Source organism: Aulonocara sp. 'chitande type north' Nkhata Bay, linkage group LG17 (genome assembly GCF_057382095.1).
Source record: "Aulonocara sp. 'chitande type north' Nkhata Bay isolate Kocher_YH1m ecotype deep benthic linkage group LG17, A_spYH_male_GT1.1, whole genome shotgun sequence".
In the NCBI taxonomy this organism is placed as follows: domain Eukaryota; kingdom Metazoa; phylum Chordata; class Actinopteri; order Cichliformes; family Cichlidae; genus Aulonocara; species Aulonocara sp. 'chitande type north' Nkhata Bay.
In genome coordinates, this window is record NC_141360.1 from 38,912,553 (window position 1) to 38,928,038 (window position 15,486).

At 41.3% G+C, this 15,486-nt stretch overlaps 1 protein-coding gene across 1 annotated transcript; it reads right to left on the bottom strand.

The window, feature by feature from the left end:
• Positions 1-1,202: 1,202 nt before the first annotated feature.
• Positions 1,203-11,596, bottom strand: LOC147310574 (FYVE, RhoGEF and PH domain-containing protein 4-like). The gene is made up of 16 exons (XM_086268795.1): positions 11,335-11,596; positions 8,677-8,817; positions 7,985-8,549; positions 7,386-7,863; positions 7,031-7,176; positions 6,644-6,800; positions 6,425-6,563; positions 6,183-6,241; positions 4,899-5,042; positions 3,658-3,830; positions 3,508-3,538; positions 3,318-3,401; positions 3,052-3,177; positions 2,816-2,959; positions 2,577-2,717; positions 1,203-1,608 (listed from the first exon to the last, which is right to left on the bottom strand). Exons 1-16 carry the CDS (start codon positions 11,453-11,455, stop codon positions 1,309-1,311), a joined length of 2,949 nt encoding a protein of 982 aa, XP_086124921.1. The 5' UTR covers positions 11,456-11,596; the 3' UTR covers positions 1,203-1,308.
• Between the last annotated feature and the right edge of the window lie 3,890 nt (positions 11,597-15,486).

A 15,486-nucleotide genomic window follows, 5' to 3' on the forward strand; every position in this document is an offset into this window, starting at 1 on the left:
AGGATATTCCTAATATGGTAGCAGATGCCCCACCCACTTGCTGTCCGGAGGGGCAGCCAATCAGAAGAGAAGGTGAAAGTGAGCTAAAACTTCAAACACAGGATGAACTCAAGGGCTACACCAAGGCCCCTTATAAGTTGAGCAAGGATCCTTCAAGTACATCCTAGTCCTAGAGCTGAACCATTTAGCTGGAAATGAGAATATAGGTTCACTTTATTTAAAACACTAATGCATTTTTTTATAATTATACATTTGTTTGTTCAGGTTTTTTTTTTTTTTTTTGGTTTTTTTAAGAGTTCCTTTGTCTTCAAAAGCTCACTGCTAAAATAGCACGAGTTAGCTCTTTTAGCAGATAGGACCACGGCACCAGCTAGCAGCAAAGTTTGTAGAGCTGTTTTGTAAGCTGCACACTGGATTGATCAGTTTTTGGTTAAAACAACTGTTGATCGTAGATAAAAGCTGGCTTAAATGTGAGGTTCTACTGCACAACCAACATGTATAAAGGACAGAGCTCTGGTGGCAATTTTATCAAAAGTAAAGCTTTTCCTGTCACAATTGTTCATGTAAAAGTGAAAAACTATCCTAATGGAGCTTCAAATCTGCTTTCCTTCTTGTGGGATGTTTTCAGGTTTAGCCTGCACGTTTCCACAAGTCAGATACAACTGCCATCAAACACTACAGCCAATGTGTGAGGAAGTTTCTTTATTGTCATCACATGACCGCTTCATGGACATGCAGTCAGACAGGAACATTTGTATTCATCATCTCAGTGACTGAAACACACTGTACAGTAAATGAACCTGGTGCTTTTGGTTTCTATGTGCTGCAGACATGACAGGATGTAAACATTCCTTTTCCAGTTCTTTTCGTGTTTTTGTTGCTTAGCTGTAAACTGTTGAGTGTAAATATCCACTTACTGTAATAATATGTGAAGAAATGGGATCAGCTGAATGTGTTTTATAAGGCGATCGTGATCCCGCAGAGCCTCTGTGTGTCACTGGAACTCTTTGCAATCGTGTGTTCTACTGTCTGCTGTAAGAAAATAACCTTGAGCACATTTTCTCTCTCCACTTGGCACCTTAGCACTTGTACAGAGCTAAAGCAAATGCAGTCGTAGTTGAAGGGATAGTCTCACTCACGTTAAAACGCCTTCACTTTATTTATTTTACTGTAAACCATTTCTGAAATAAAGTGCACAACACTTTTAAAGACAGTTTTCAGAGTACTGTAACCTTTGTATTCATGAACTTTCATTTTACAACAATGGACATTTGTTCTGCTGTTGCATACGTGACACACTACAAACATTCAAGAGCGATGTTCCTTGTTGCCACTGACTACAAAGTTCTCACCACTGAGACTCCCATTAATGCCAGACCTGATTCCTCTGCTGTTGTCACAAGCAGCCAGTGAGCATGCTGTACGCCATCCTGTCACAGCAACTTTCAGAGCACTCAGCCAGCTGCGTTTGATGTCCCGAGAATCGCAGGTGAAAGTGTGGCTGGTTTTGGACTGGGTCAGACAGAAGCAGGACTGACCCTGAAACGCCTGGGGGAAAGCCTCTACGCTGCAGCCCAGTAGAGGTATAGTGAAGAGGGGCTTTAAATCCTGGAAATGTAGGGACACAAACAATGATTCAAAAAGGGTTTGTTTTAAATGACAAGACCCATAGCAGGGCTGCAATAAAAGACTGGAGGCTGAACCCTTTTATAACATGACACCATCCTTCACCTGTGGGAGGGGCAGCACACCAACCAGCAGTACATTCGTTAAGAACAGAAAGAAAACCATGTGCACCAGGAGACCAAATGACTTGTGGAGGGATGTATTTAAAAGCATGTTTGGCATAGGTAGGCTCTCTTTGCCTTCACTGGTTTAATAATAACAGAAGACTCCAGTCAGACACGAAGGACGTTTGTCATCAAAGGGTTCTGTTGTACAGTAAGGAGTGTTTGACCAATTATCCAAACACTGGTGGTGGCCAGTCATACCCCTCAACCCCCTAGTGCAGGGGCGGGGGAACTCCAGGCCTCGAGGGCCGGTGTCCTGCAGGTTTTATATGTGTCCTTGATCCAACACAGCTGATTTAAATGGCCAAATTACCTCCTCAACATGTCTTGAAGTTCTCCAGAGGCCTGGTGATGAACTAATCATTTGATTCAGATGTGTTGACCCAGGGTAAAATCTAAAACCTGCAGAACACTGGCCCTGAAGGCCTGGAGATCCTCACCCATGCCCAAGTAGATGCACCTATGGTATCAATTTAAAAGTCCTACATTACTTCATTCTCGAGTTATCACTTTCGCAAACTTTGTGTCCGCGTTGCCCACCTGCCCGGCAGGGTGACCGCAACACCCCATCAGTCTTTTACAGCTGAGGGGCAAACACTGCTTGTACCATACCATCTTTACAGTCCCAGCTGCATTTCAAGTCTGTCTTCATTTGACTGTATAAAGTATTTGCTGTGTTGCAACATAATATCCTGGTGTCCCAAAGAAACACAGTTTTACCCTTATACGTAAAAGCAAAATCCCTTCAACATTATTATTATTCCTGACTTTTTCAGAGCACTTTACCTGTGGAACGGAGTACAGGTAAAGAACCGGAGGCTCAGCCCTGGTGAGCACGGACCACACTCGCTGCCAGGTCTGGGGGTTGTCCCCATACTGCAGGAAACCACTCATTACACTGTCAGTAGGCCCTGGAGATGCTTTGGACTGTGGAAAAACAAAAACCAATGATCAAAATTTGTTAGGTGGCCTTTTTGATCTAAAACAACCCATAAAGTTTAAATAGTTGAAACGACAAGGCTCACATCCAGCATTCTTCTCTTTTTTCCATCCAAGCCCTCCCCTCTCGGGCCAGTCAGGATGGCGTAACAAGCTTTACACACTTTGTTCAGCTTGTAACCGTCATACTCTAAAGCCACTTTGTAGTCTGAACACTTCCAACACACCACCTGTAGAAACAGAGAAACCATCATGTGTGAGCTGTTCTCAGATAAAGTTCAGTTTTGTGTGATACAAAGCTGCAGTTTATCATGTCACCCACAAAACCACAGGCACGGCAGTGATGTCTTCTTCTGGTAAGGGCGTTAAAAGGCTCCATGCAGGACATACACAGGATCACCTCATTGTCTCTGATCCAGCGAGGGGCTCGTTTGCCAAGCTCCTCTGTCTGTGGAACACATTTTGTTTTAAAACAGTCTCCAGCCCCCCGGCAACCTTGAATTAAATAAGCTGAGGAGAATGGATGAATAAACATTGAGGAAAGAAAATCCTCCTTTACTCCATATTCCTAGAATTGATACAACTTACTGGTTCTGCTACAATAAGCTCCCTAGAAGCCAGTCTGAAGGTATCATTTTTCTTCTGAAACACATCAATGGCTTCACGAATCACCTGGGGACAAAACTTGCTTTAGAAGATGAGAAAACTCATTTTTTCCTAATCAATGTATCGTTTAATGTCTAGAAAATAGAATTTAATAAATAAAATCTGATTATACCTTTATCCATTCATCCCGATCTTGCTTGGAGCTTGGAAAACCAAAATTGAATGCATTTACAATTAATAAGTGTAACTGTTCAAAACAATCTAAGTAAATAGTTAAAAACATAAACAAGAAGAACTGATGTGCTTCAATCATGACATCCACCTGGCCTGCAGCTCAAGGATCCTTTCCCTTCCAGATATTTGGAAGGTGTATGGATGATCCTCATTGGTGGTTTGCTGCACCTGCATCCCATCCATCCCGATCCTGCAGCGCACAGTGAAACGCTGACCGACCAGGCTGAACTTTGGAGAGCAGCACAGCAGGAAGTTGTTAAACTGTAGATAAAAGTTACCAAGCAATCAGTTATGCAATGAACTAGTGTTAGACTGATGACAGCTGGAGTGAAACAAAGATATCCATTTAAGCAAGTTATGTCTTCATGCAAGCTCAATCATCCAGGTAAGGAAATCCCAAAACGGTCATTCTGTTCATCTGGATGTAACATTTTCAATGGGAGAAATGTTTCGGCACTCATCCAAGTGATGAGTGTCCAGGATGTGAACATCCTCATCATTGAAAGAGTGTCCACTGTAGGTGTGAATAGACTGCAGAGTCCTGGCCTGACGAGGTGGCTCTTCTGTGCCGTCTGCTTAGCCAGAGATTGTTTGGTTTCCCTGATGTAGAAATCCTGGCAATCCTCCTGCACTTAACAGCGTACACTATGTTATTCTGTTTGTGTTGGAGGACTGATTCCTTGGGGTGGAGGGATAACTAAGAGTTTTAGCTTATGGAGCAGTTGTCCTTTTCTCCTCGATCGGCTGGAGCTTTCTTTAGGTGCTCGCTCAGCTTTGACAAATGTCCAACTAGGATAACCACATTTACTCAGGGCCTTCTCACCAGGCCAGGACTCTTCAGACTATTCACACCTACAGGCCAGTGGACGCTCTTTCAATGATGAGGATGTACACATCCTGGACAGGGAGGAATGCTGGTTTAAGTGAGAGTCAAGAAGGCCATTCAAGTGAAAATGGAAAGACCATCTCTGAATTGGGGAGGGATCTAAGGGTGCAGCCATTCCCCAACTCTGAATGGTACTCATGGCCATTGATCAGTGTTCATGAGAATTTTCATAATCATGAAGGAGGAACTGACCTCCCAGCCCATTGTTCCTTCACTGGGCTGGTTTCAGTCATTACTGTACTGTTTATAAGATTGAAACCTGCAGTCAGCTGAGACTGAAGACGTCACTTGGATGAGTGACGAAACGTTTCTCCCACCGAAAACGTCCAGATGAACAGAATCAACTTTTTGGGATTAAGCCACTTATATTACTAACTTTACGACAGAGGTAAGAGAAAAATCAGTCACAGATAGGGTGTGCATGTGTTTCTATATACACCAACCAGGAACAGGTGTCTCTCCATGGCTGATGTGTTCCTGGCAGCAAGCTTGAGCAGACGACCTTCCCTGAGAAACTCGTTGGTTGGATTCACGACTTCCTCCTCTCCAACCATCTCATAGATCTCCAAGAGTCGCTTCAGACCCTCCTGTTAAGGAAATGTTCACAGATAAAATACTGGAACAGTTCAAGACAATATCAGGAAACCTTAGAGGTGGGACCAAGTCATTGTTTTGCAAGTCTCAAGTCTTTATCCTCAAGTCTCAAGTAATGTCAGGCAAGTCAGAGTCGAGTCTCAAGTCACTGGTGTAAAAGTCCGAGTAAAGTCACAAGTCTGAAACTTTGAATTTCAAGTCCTTTCGAGTCTTTTTAAAAAAAATAAAATAAAATATAAAAAAGAAAAGTAAATATTAGACCATGTAATTTTTAAATCTTTGTTTTTCTCAACACATGACGAAATAGTGAACTTAGAAAATATACACAAATTGTGAAATTGCACCTCTATAAAATGCAGCTCAATTAAACCTAGCTCCTAGAATAATTTTCACCGACAGTTCTGAGATAAGCTGCATGTTATTCTTGGATGCGCTTGTAGGACCGGCTTTAAAAATCGCATGACAAAAATATCATACACATTTAAAAAAAACAAAAAAAAACAAAAAAACAAACCCCACACGTATCACCAAGGGAGCCTGGACAACATTTGCTAGTTAGATGAAGTCAGCCATCTCATCGTAGCAAAAGCACCACCACCTACCGTTCTTTATGCAACTTCAACTGTCGGAGAAAGTTGGAAGTTGTTCCATCTGTCTGTGATTCTCTTCTTGCATGTTTTGCATATTGCATTTCGGTTTTTTGTTCACTACTTCATAGTTTATGTACCTGAAAAAATAACTCCTTGCAGCATTTTTGAAGTTTTTTTTTTTTAGTTTTTTTTAAAAAATCTGGTTAATTTGATTGGCTGTGCTACAGCTCACGCACACATATGTATGGAGTGTGGTTTGAATAAATGAAGTGAACTAATGGTGCACACTTTCTATATAATATGCGTGTAAAATTTTATATTTGGGGTGAAATATCAAGTCTTTTCAAGTAAACCGGTTCAAGTCCAATTCAAGTCCCAGGTCATTGGTGTAAAAGTCCAAGTCAAGTCACAAGTCTTAGAACATTTTTTCAAGTCAAGTCTAAAGTCATAAAATTAATGACTCGAGTCCAAGTCATGTGACTCAAGTCCACACCTCTGGAAAACCTTACAACATTGCTAAACAGTATCAGTAATGTTACATACGGCTTTTTGGATGGCACTGTTAGAGTGTGTGGCTGCCATGGAAATGGTCTGCAAGGACTCTGTTGGAGGAGACAGGAGGCATTACACACAGTAGGCAGAAAAATGGGGGACAGTGATGATGAATGTATAGTAATTAATAAGGCAACACAAAAATTCAACATAAGCATCCATTACTAATGGTGTGACAAGACCATCAATAACAAAATGAACAGGTCAATGGTATAAATACACAGACAACTTGCTCTGTGTAATCTCATAATCCGGGTCATCTTCAGGCAGTTTCTTCAGGTAATCCTTCAGCAGCATCTCATAACGTGGAACCCTCTGGATTGGCTCCAACATGTGGTGCTGCAGGGTGAGTTTGCCACAGATCCCCTGACTCTAAAACAGACATACAAAACCTTGTGATGAGAGAGGAATATGAATTTGCGATGATGTATACCGTGCAGAATATTTCTTACCTGTATGTCCTGGATGATGTTTCTGAAAGCAGAGGAGCGTTCGGTCCAGGTCCTCACCAGCTCCACTGCATGGTCGAAGTTTCTGACGTAGTCAGCGTACATCCTCAGGAAGGGTGCGTGCTGTAGAAGAACCTTACCCAGGCCTGGGCTCTTACACCTACATTTAAGCAGATGAGAGGGCAAATGTAGGGAGCCATTACATGTTGGTTCACATTGGCTTTAAAATGAAACAATAATTTGGACAAGAGTGCAAAAGCATTTAGCTTTATGATAATATGAAGGTTATGAGCTTCTCAGGTTAACTGTATAAATAGCAATAATAACAATAAGGCAGTTTGTATTTGGGTTGCAAGTTTATGAAGTGTACCAACTCTCTGAAAGACTCACCAGTGTGTGATGCAGTTCTCCAGGTCAGGCAGCAGAAACTGGCTGTGGAAAGAGTAGATTGAGGAAATGTTTGCAAAGATATTTCTTATCACCTCGGGAGGAAATGAGCCTCGACCTGCTTCTTCTGTTAGGCGTGAACAGAAAACCTGAGGTGGGAGGCAGCGAAATGCAACATCACATTTAGTTTCACAGATATTAATCTTCTACACAGCAAGTAAACGTCACTTATGAACAGCAGTGATAACATGATTATTCTACAGGATTAAACAGTTTTTAAGTTTCATTTCAATAACTCTCCGTTTAAGCATTGTGCACATATTTGTCTTTTAGACGTGCCAACAGCATAAACACTCACCTGGTCTAGCAGGTGGAGGCGGGTCACATAGGCCTTCTCTGTTTGCAGGAGTTCAGTAGCGATGTTAAACAGCTTCTGCTCTGTGCTCTCTTTATTGTTCGCCTCATCTCCTTCCCTCTCTTCTTGCTTCTGTTTCTCCTCCTCATTTTGTTCAGCTCTCTCATTGTGAATCTTCTCATCTTCTGTGGTTGCCACTGTCCACTGACAGCAAAACTTGGAGCCATACCCTGTAGGTATCTTGCCTTCTTCCATTTTGTCATTTTGCCTCATCCCATTTGCTGCTGGCTGTTTGTTCTCCTGCACAATGCCATTCATTTGTCCTGGGAAATGCTCTATGCCGCTGTGTAACAGATGCTCTTCATTTGTGGTAAGACTGCGTCTATGCTTAGCTGATGCTTTGACGGTGATGGCAGGTATATTAAAATTGGGTGAGTGCAGCAGTTTGAGTGGAGAGCGCTCAGCTTTATCTGAGGGAATCCTAGAGGGGAAAAAAATATAAATAAATAAATGTAATCAATTAAAAAAAAAGAAAAAAAAAAGACTTTTACACTTGCTATGCAACACGCACTACAAGAACATATCACAAACTGAACAACTACCTGCTCTCATCCAAATACACAATCAGGTCAGGCACACTCAGAGACTTTCCTGCTCTCTTCTCCCGTCTTTCTATTTTCTCGCTTGAGATTCTGTGCAGTCCTAGCAAGGATTTAGAACTCTTGGCAGGGCTGTAGCTTCCCATCTTCCCTTGAACAGGGCTCGAAGCACGTAGTTTTCCCGTGAGAGGTCTATAGTTTCTTGGGGACAGCTTACCGGGGCTGTGGCCTTCTTCTCTCAGAGGGCTACAGCTCTGAATGCCTCTTTTGCCTGGGCTTGGAGATCCTGATAGTGGCCTGCTTGTAAGATTCAGAATCCCCTGAGGATGTCTGGCAGGGTTGATGTGTGGATCCAAAACCCCATTCAGAAAATAACGTCCCCCTTCTTTACTTGGAGAGTCTAAACAATTCTGTGGGCTTACACAGGAAATAGAAACGCCATTGCATCTATTCTGGTTCTCCTCTGTTCCATTATTTTGCTGGGGTGGCACTTTTCCTGGAGTGAGACTGCAGGCTTGATCTTGTCCTACCCTCGGAGGGCTCTGGAGGTGATCTGGTTGAGGAGGCACTGCAAAGACAGACATTGTGGTTGCTGAGCATCTTTGCAGAACAATGAACAGCTACAGTAACAAATTTGCCATGTGAGGCAACAACATTGCAAGTTGTGTATGCAGTTTGCAGGATTTTAAACTTACCTTGGGGTTTAAAAGGTGATCTCTTCGTTGGGCTTTTCTCATCATCTTTTTCTGTAGCAATTTTTGCGATCAGTTCTGGTCCAGAAACTCTGCCATGAGCATGGCCACCGTTGTATGAACCACTCACACCACTGCTCACATCTGAAAACAAACACTGTTATTAAACCACACATGCTTTCTGCATGTTGTAGTTATTGTAGTCAGTTGGTTACACATTCAGAAAACTAAACATTTAAACATTGTAAAATCATTGAGCCACAATTTAAACTTTTCACTAGTATCAGCTACAGCCAAAGACCAGGAATCTGCCTCACAGATCCTCCTTTTTGCTTTCGGGGAACAACATAAGACATCTCTAAACTGAAGAGGATGATTCAAGGTCATTTTCCTTTACCAAAATTTCTACTATAGTTGCATTATTAAAAGCTCTGATTTTGTTTTTTTAATCTCGTTAAATGTTTTTATGCATGTTCACTGGACATTTTTCCTGGTTATTTTAAAGCATTTCTTCTTCAGCTGCTAAAATTTTTATTGATTTATGAAGAAGAGTGCAAGTGTCATTCAAATATTCTTAGCTTTTTTTTTAAGTTTTATAAATCAAGAAAAGTTGTTTTTATTTCTAAGTAAAAATATTTTTTTCATTTTCTGAAAACGTTAGCTGCCCCCTCCAATTCTTAACTAACGTACTTAAAGGTTTTATTTAAAAAAATAATAATAAATTTTAAAAAAAAGTGTGCTAGTCCATTTCATGCTTTCTATCAGGTGGTGATTTTCCCACAATGATATTGTTATTAATAATCTTGTTAATATTAAAAAGTCAAGTACCTGAATTCTCTGCAGTGACTGAATAAAGCTCCCTTTTCATTCATGCACACACAGTAAGGATTCTTTTACTTTCCAAATCCTCCACAAGCATTTTTCATTGTTAGTTAAACTGGTCGTAATAGTTACGACCAGTTTAACTACCCCCCCCCCCCAAAAAAAAGTCCCATTAAAACAAACAAAACAAAACAAAAGAAACCACACACAGTATTTATGGCTTCATTGAAATCTGACCTCTAACTGTATTGACTGACATCCTTACCCAACAACAACTACTTGTAATTGTGTAACTTATCGTTTCCTTACCTGCACATTATAGCCAAACCTACGCAGTAATATTAGCTACTTGTTAGAGAGTGTAAAGCTTTCCAACTAACGCCTTGCTGAAGTGTGGTGGATTGATTGGTCACGTGGAGGGGCTAAAGCCGACATTCTCTATGTAATACTTCCTCTTCTTACTTCTGGGTATTTCATCACAGAGTCTAACCTTTGCCAGTTTTATTAGTTACATCAGCGTTTACAAGACAACATGAATCTGAGAGGAACTGCAAAGAAACACACTGACTTTTTTTTTTTTTTTAAATAAACTATCATAAAGTGAAACTGTGTCTATGAGGTTTTTAAAGGGCACGTAGGTAGATCATTCAACAATACAATTCTTAATAACAATCAACAACTAATTTGGGAAATTTGTTATTTTTTCCTCTACCAGCTGAAAGCTACTGTTAGGTTTTCTTACCTTTAGATAGAGCCAGAGTGGGTTATTCTGCCGTGCAGAGGGCATGGCGCTGAGCATAATTGCATCATACAGTAAAGGCAATGTTTTAAGTTATCTTAAGGAAATCTTTGCCTTTTCTTCCCATTTCTGAACATGCAATAAAAACTACTCTATGCAAAAAGCTGTGTTTTAGAACACAGCTTTTTGCATAGAGTGGTAACCTAAAGAATAATTTGCATTCAGAATATGGATGCCACTCTTGCATGCGACAGTACCATTGACACCAACATACTTCTAAGCACATAATTCTGCCTCAGTGAGGGAACAGTAAGACTTTGTGTGGACGCTTTTGAGTGGAACTGACAAATGGTGGTCTCAAAGCACAAACTGCCAAAGTCCAGGCTGAATCAGGGGGAAGAGATTTCACATCAGTAATCCAACAAGCTACGGTGCCAAATGTGGCTAAAAAAAAATTCAAATACACACAGAGAGAACAATCCAAAGGGACTGGATTTACAAAGCAACCAAAATAGTATTAACTGATGTAATCCGTGCATAACAAGGAGGGTCAATGCCCTTACCCTGCTGCCCTGGTCACCCTCATACAGAGCCAAAACTGCCAGTGTTAGCTGTGCCTTTTTATTTTCAATGCATTTTCTTTGCTCTTAAGCGTTTCGACTTGCAGACAAAATATTAGAAAGCCCTTTAAAGTATAAATATTATATGCACAATTACAGCACCACAAACAATGGCCTCCGGAGGCTAAACATTATAAACTTTATAGCATGCAGTCTCTACTGCTGGACTGATAATTTAGAGTTCACTAGTATTAGCTTATAAATTTGTAAAACTGGCAACTACACATAGAAACGGGATAATACAGAATACAATAAGTACTGGTTATGAGTATGAGTGTAATATGAGTTTTATTGTGAATATTAGCTTATATCTACCAGCTTTCACTGCAGTTTACATTTGCCCCTTGAAAGGATAAACTACTAGCATCAACACAAAAGCTAAACTCTCATCTGTTTATTTATTTTTAATTAACACCCAAAGTTGATGCAGTCTAGAAGCCAATAACATCATAAAGCCTTCCAAAGCGCAAAGTATCTCACCTGAGGTTTGACAGTCACCCACAGGACCTTGGACTTTCCGTCTGACCGCCACTCGTCTGAACTCCTCCGTCCCACGGCTGTCCCTCAGAGTCAAACTATTCCTCTTCTTCAGGTCAAACATGGTGACAGAGCAGCCCTGCTTTCAAATTCTGCCCACTGAAGCAGACGCTTCACTGAAGTCCACGAGCTCTTAATCAATCGGAGAGCAAACGCGAAATACCAGCAAATACAAGATCCTGCTTCACCTGTTTAATCAGCGTCACTAACGTCACGTACAGCTGCTGATAAATCCCCGCCTCTAATTGAAGTCCACTGGAGGAGGACGCAGACCAATCAGAGAGCGCAATCACTTTCACCACTGTGGATGGAACCGCGGAACTGAAATGACTGAGCAAGCAGCCAATGACCAAAGCAATATTGCTTTGGTCATTGGCCATCTATATATATGGTTGGTCATCTATATATATCTATAGATGGATCGATAGATGAGGGCTGCATTTCACCCAGTGCTATTGGGGGTGTTGTCAAAATTTATGGAATTATTAATGCAAAAACTGCAAAAAAAGTACAATCATGTTTTAATCGACCTGGACTGGCCTCCCCAGAGCCTGGAAGTAAACATAAGCCATTTGTATTTGAAGCTGTTTATTGACACGCTGCCTTAAACACACACAAAAAATGTTTTTTACAATGAGTCCTGAGGCGAAGACAGGGGGATAAAGTGGCAGTAAGCCCTTCTCCAAATGATGTAACACAAGGTGAGCTCATAAAGTGGCAAATTTATTTTAAGCAGTCATTTGTAGCGATAGCAGTTACAAATGAAAGTGCACTAACAACAAGCCGCCTTCAGCTTTACTGCATGTTGGCCCAGTAAGACCGTGAGATGGGCGAGGCGTTTTGAGGAAGCCAGTGGGTTTAAGACTGATGAAACAGCATCATACCACGATGACAGTGCTTATTGATTACAACATATTTGTTTGTAAGTATTACCAATACACCCACGAGAGCATTAGAGCGCCATACATGGTATCTGTAATTTTTGTGTTTAATAATGTCAAAAGAATGCTAACAGAAAATGGCTACTAAATGTCGTCTAAGGATCTTGGAAAGAAAAGCGTCTCGACTTCTTTAAGTTGCTTGAAGACATAGATGGCTTCTTTCACTCCTCTTTCAAACCATCTGACTTCTCTGTCCAAAATGTGAACATTGGCGTCCCCGAAAAGTGTCCTTTAGTGTCCTTTGTCCTTTAGATGCAGATGGGCAGCTGAGTCTTGTCCCATCGAGGTAGCTCTTCTATGTTGTGGCAAGCATTTATGAAGTGGCTGTTTGGTTTCTCCAATGTAGAGGTCTGAGCATTCCTCGTTGTACTGTACAGCATACACAACGCTGTTGTTTGTGTTTTGGAGTTTTGTTTTTGGGATGAACCAGTTTTTGGCTGAGTGTTTGGCTGGGTCTGAAGTGCATCGGGATGTTGTGCTTTTCCACTGTGAGCGACCATCTTTGAACAGAGGCGGTGGTTTACGACACCAACTGTCTGCCATCTATAATCCAGTTTTGAGATCCCTCCCCAGACGCTCAATGCCCACTCACATCCTGGGCCATCTGACCTCAGGAAATCACATGATAAGGTGCGGCCAGGTTTCACAGTGGGTTCCCCTGAAACCTTGGCTGATTGTGCCCAAACCCGCATTCACACCTTGACTCGTGTGATTAGGTAGAGGATCAATAGGGGGTCCATGTCCCTCTTGTGGGGACACTCCAATAGGGCTTAAATCTGGGACTCTCCACCATCTGAAGAAGCTTCTCAGATGAGAGGTGAAACATCTTCAAGCAATTTAAAGAAGTCCAGACGATTTTCTTTGCAAGCTCCTTAGGTTGCGATGACCTGGATGACTGAGAACCTTCACAGACACTATTAAATGTCATATCACTGCACATTTCATAAACCTAGAATAGAAAAGCCATTGTCATTCAGTAGATTTACCAGTTTCTGTGCATTGACACCTGCACCCCCCATGTATTAAATGAAAAACTGTCCAGTATCTTTTAAATAAATATATTGAACAGCAATATAGGGGAAAAAACCAATGCACCAGTTTACCCAACTTATTCTAATGCAGTGGTTCCCAAACGTTTTTTGCTAGGCCCCCCTTTGTTTTTACAATAACCCCCCTCTCCGGCACAAAGACATCCTCCAACCACACACACCATGGTTTGTTTTCAAACTCCATTGCGGTTCATTTCACACCTCGAACCTTTTGTAAACAATGAAACACATAAAAGTAAACTGTAACAAATCACAGGTAGCAATAAAATAAAGTACTACCTCTTTTAAATAATGGAAAAGCAAACCATCTTTATGGTGTAATTATTTTACGTGTAGTTGTTTTGTTTGTTTTTTTACTGTGTAAGAATATTCAACATTGCATTTTTTTTTTAAATGGGTTTAAAAACATAAATTTGGACAGCCCAGTTCTATTCGGGATTCCTACCTTGGCACCACCGTTGTGCAGCCAAAGGCAAGATATGCTTCATCATATTTTCTAGTCTTTGGCTTGGAAGGACGTTGGTTTGGAAGCATATTTGGCGATGCTTCATCTTCTGCTTTGCGGTTGTAGGAGCCCCATTAAAAACCTGTCCATTATGCTAGCAGTGTCCAACCATTCTTTTTTTTTAATCATTCATATAGGGCTCCCCTTGCGCCCCCCACTATGGGAACCAATGCATTTTAACACACACTGTAATTATAGTGCTAGTGTCATAGATTTGGACACTTATTTAAACTTTCACAGTTATCAAGATAATTACACTATTTTAAATGTTTATGTTGTGCCCTGATGATCTGGTTTTACCTCTGATGTGCTTTAGCACCAAACGTGCTGTAAACAGTATGAGAGACAGCAATGACGATGCAGGCGTCCCTGAGGGTGACATTTTTTGCCAGTTGTGCGTTTGACCCATGACATTGTAGGTCAGGAAAGCTGATGCTTTTCAGTATATGCCAGTATAAAACACTTTAACTTAGTGGGGCCAGAGCAAGTTTAGTCACAAGTATGGGACACAGGCCAGTGTTGTCTCCATCTTGGACCTCGCTTGATTTCTCAGTGCTTTTTATTTCTGATATGATGACAAAGTTACGGATCTCCTGAGAGAGCTTTTTGGATCAAAAATAAATTTGCCTTTTTGATCACAACAGCTGAAGCGTCGAGAGCTAGTACTAATCCATAAATGACAACAAAGAACAGAAGTTTGACAGAAGCAGCAGAAAATGAAACAAGCACCCAGAAAGAGGGCTGAGATTTCTCTGCCTGGTAATAACATGTGTAAACAGTAGACAGAGTGGAAGACATGGCTGTTAAAGAACATAGAGCATATATAAAAGACACACTCTAGTTTCTAGATCTGAAAAGTTCAAATTCAAATTCAAATTTTATTTGTCACACACACACAACCATACACAGTATGACATGGGGGTGAAATGCTTGTAGCTGTACAATGCCCGACCATTAAATGACAGAAGAAAAGTTTTACAATATTTACAATTTACTACAAAAATGTACAAATTAACTTAGGAAATTACAGTAAAGAATGTGCAAATAGCAGAAGAGATTATAAAGATAAGGATTATAAATTATAGGAATTATAGGATTATAGGAAATGTGTGGTGGTGCGTGTGGTGACGTGTGTGAGAGTCCAGTCTTATAGTGACGTGTTTGGAAGAGTCCAGTCCTACACCTGGTTCAGGCCCCGAATAGCCTGGGGGAAGAAGCTCCTCCTCATTCTCTCTGTTTTGGCCTTAAGGGAGCGGAAGCGCTTCCCAGACCTCAACAGTAAGAAGAGTCCATTGTTGGGATGGGAGAGGTCCATCATAATCTTCCTAGCTTTGGACTTGCACCGCTTGGTGTAGATGGACAGCAGGTCAGGGAGCTCTGATTGAATGATGCGTTCTGCCGAGCGCACCACCCTTTGCAGATCTCGTCTGTCCTGCTTGGTGCTGTTCCCAAACCAGGTGCAGATGTTTGACGTCAGGACGCTCTCGATGGTGCAGGAGTAGAAGTTCTTGAGCACCTTCAGTGGCAGATGGAAGTCTCTAAGTCTTCTGAGGAAGAAGAGACGCTGACGGGCTTTCTTAACCAGGGTGTTGATGTGACA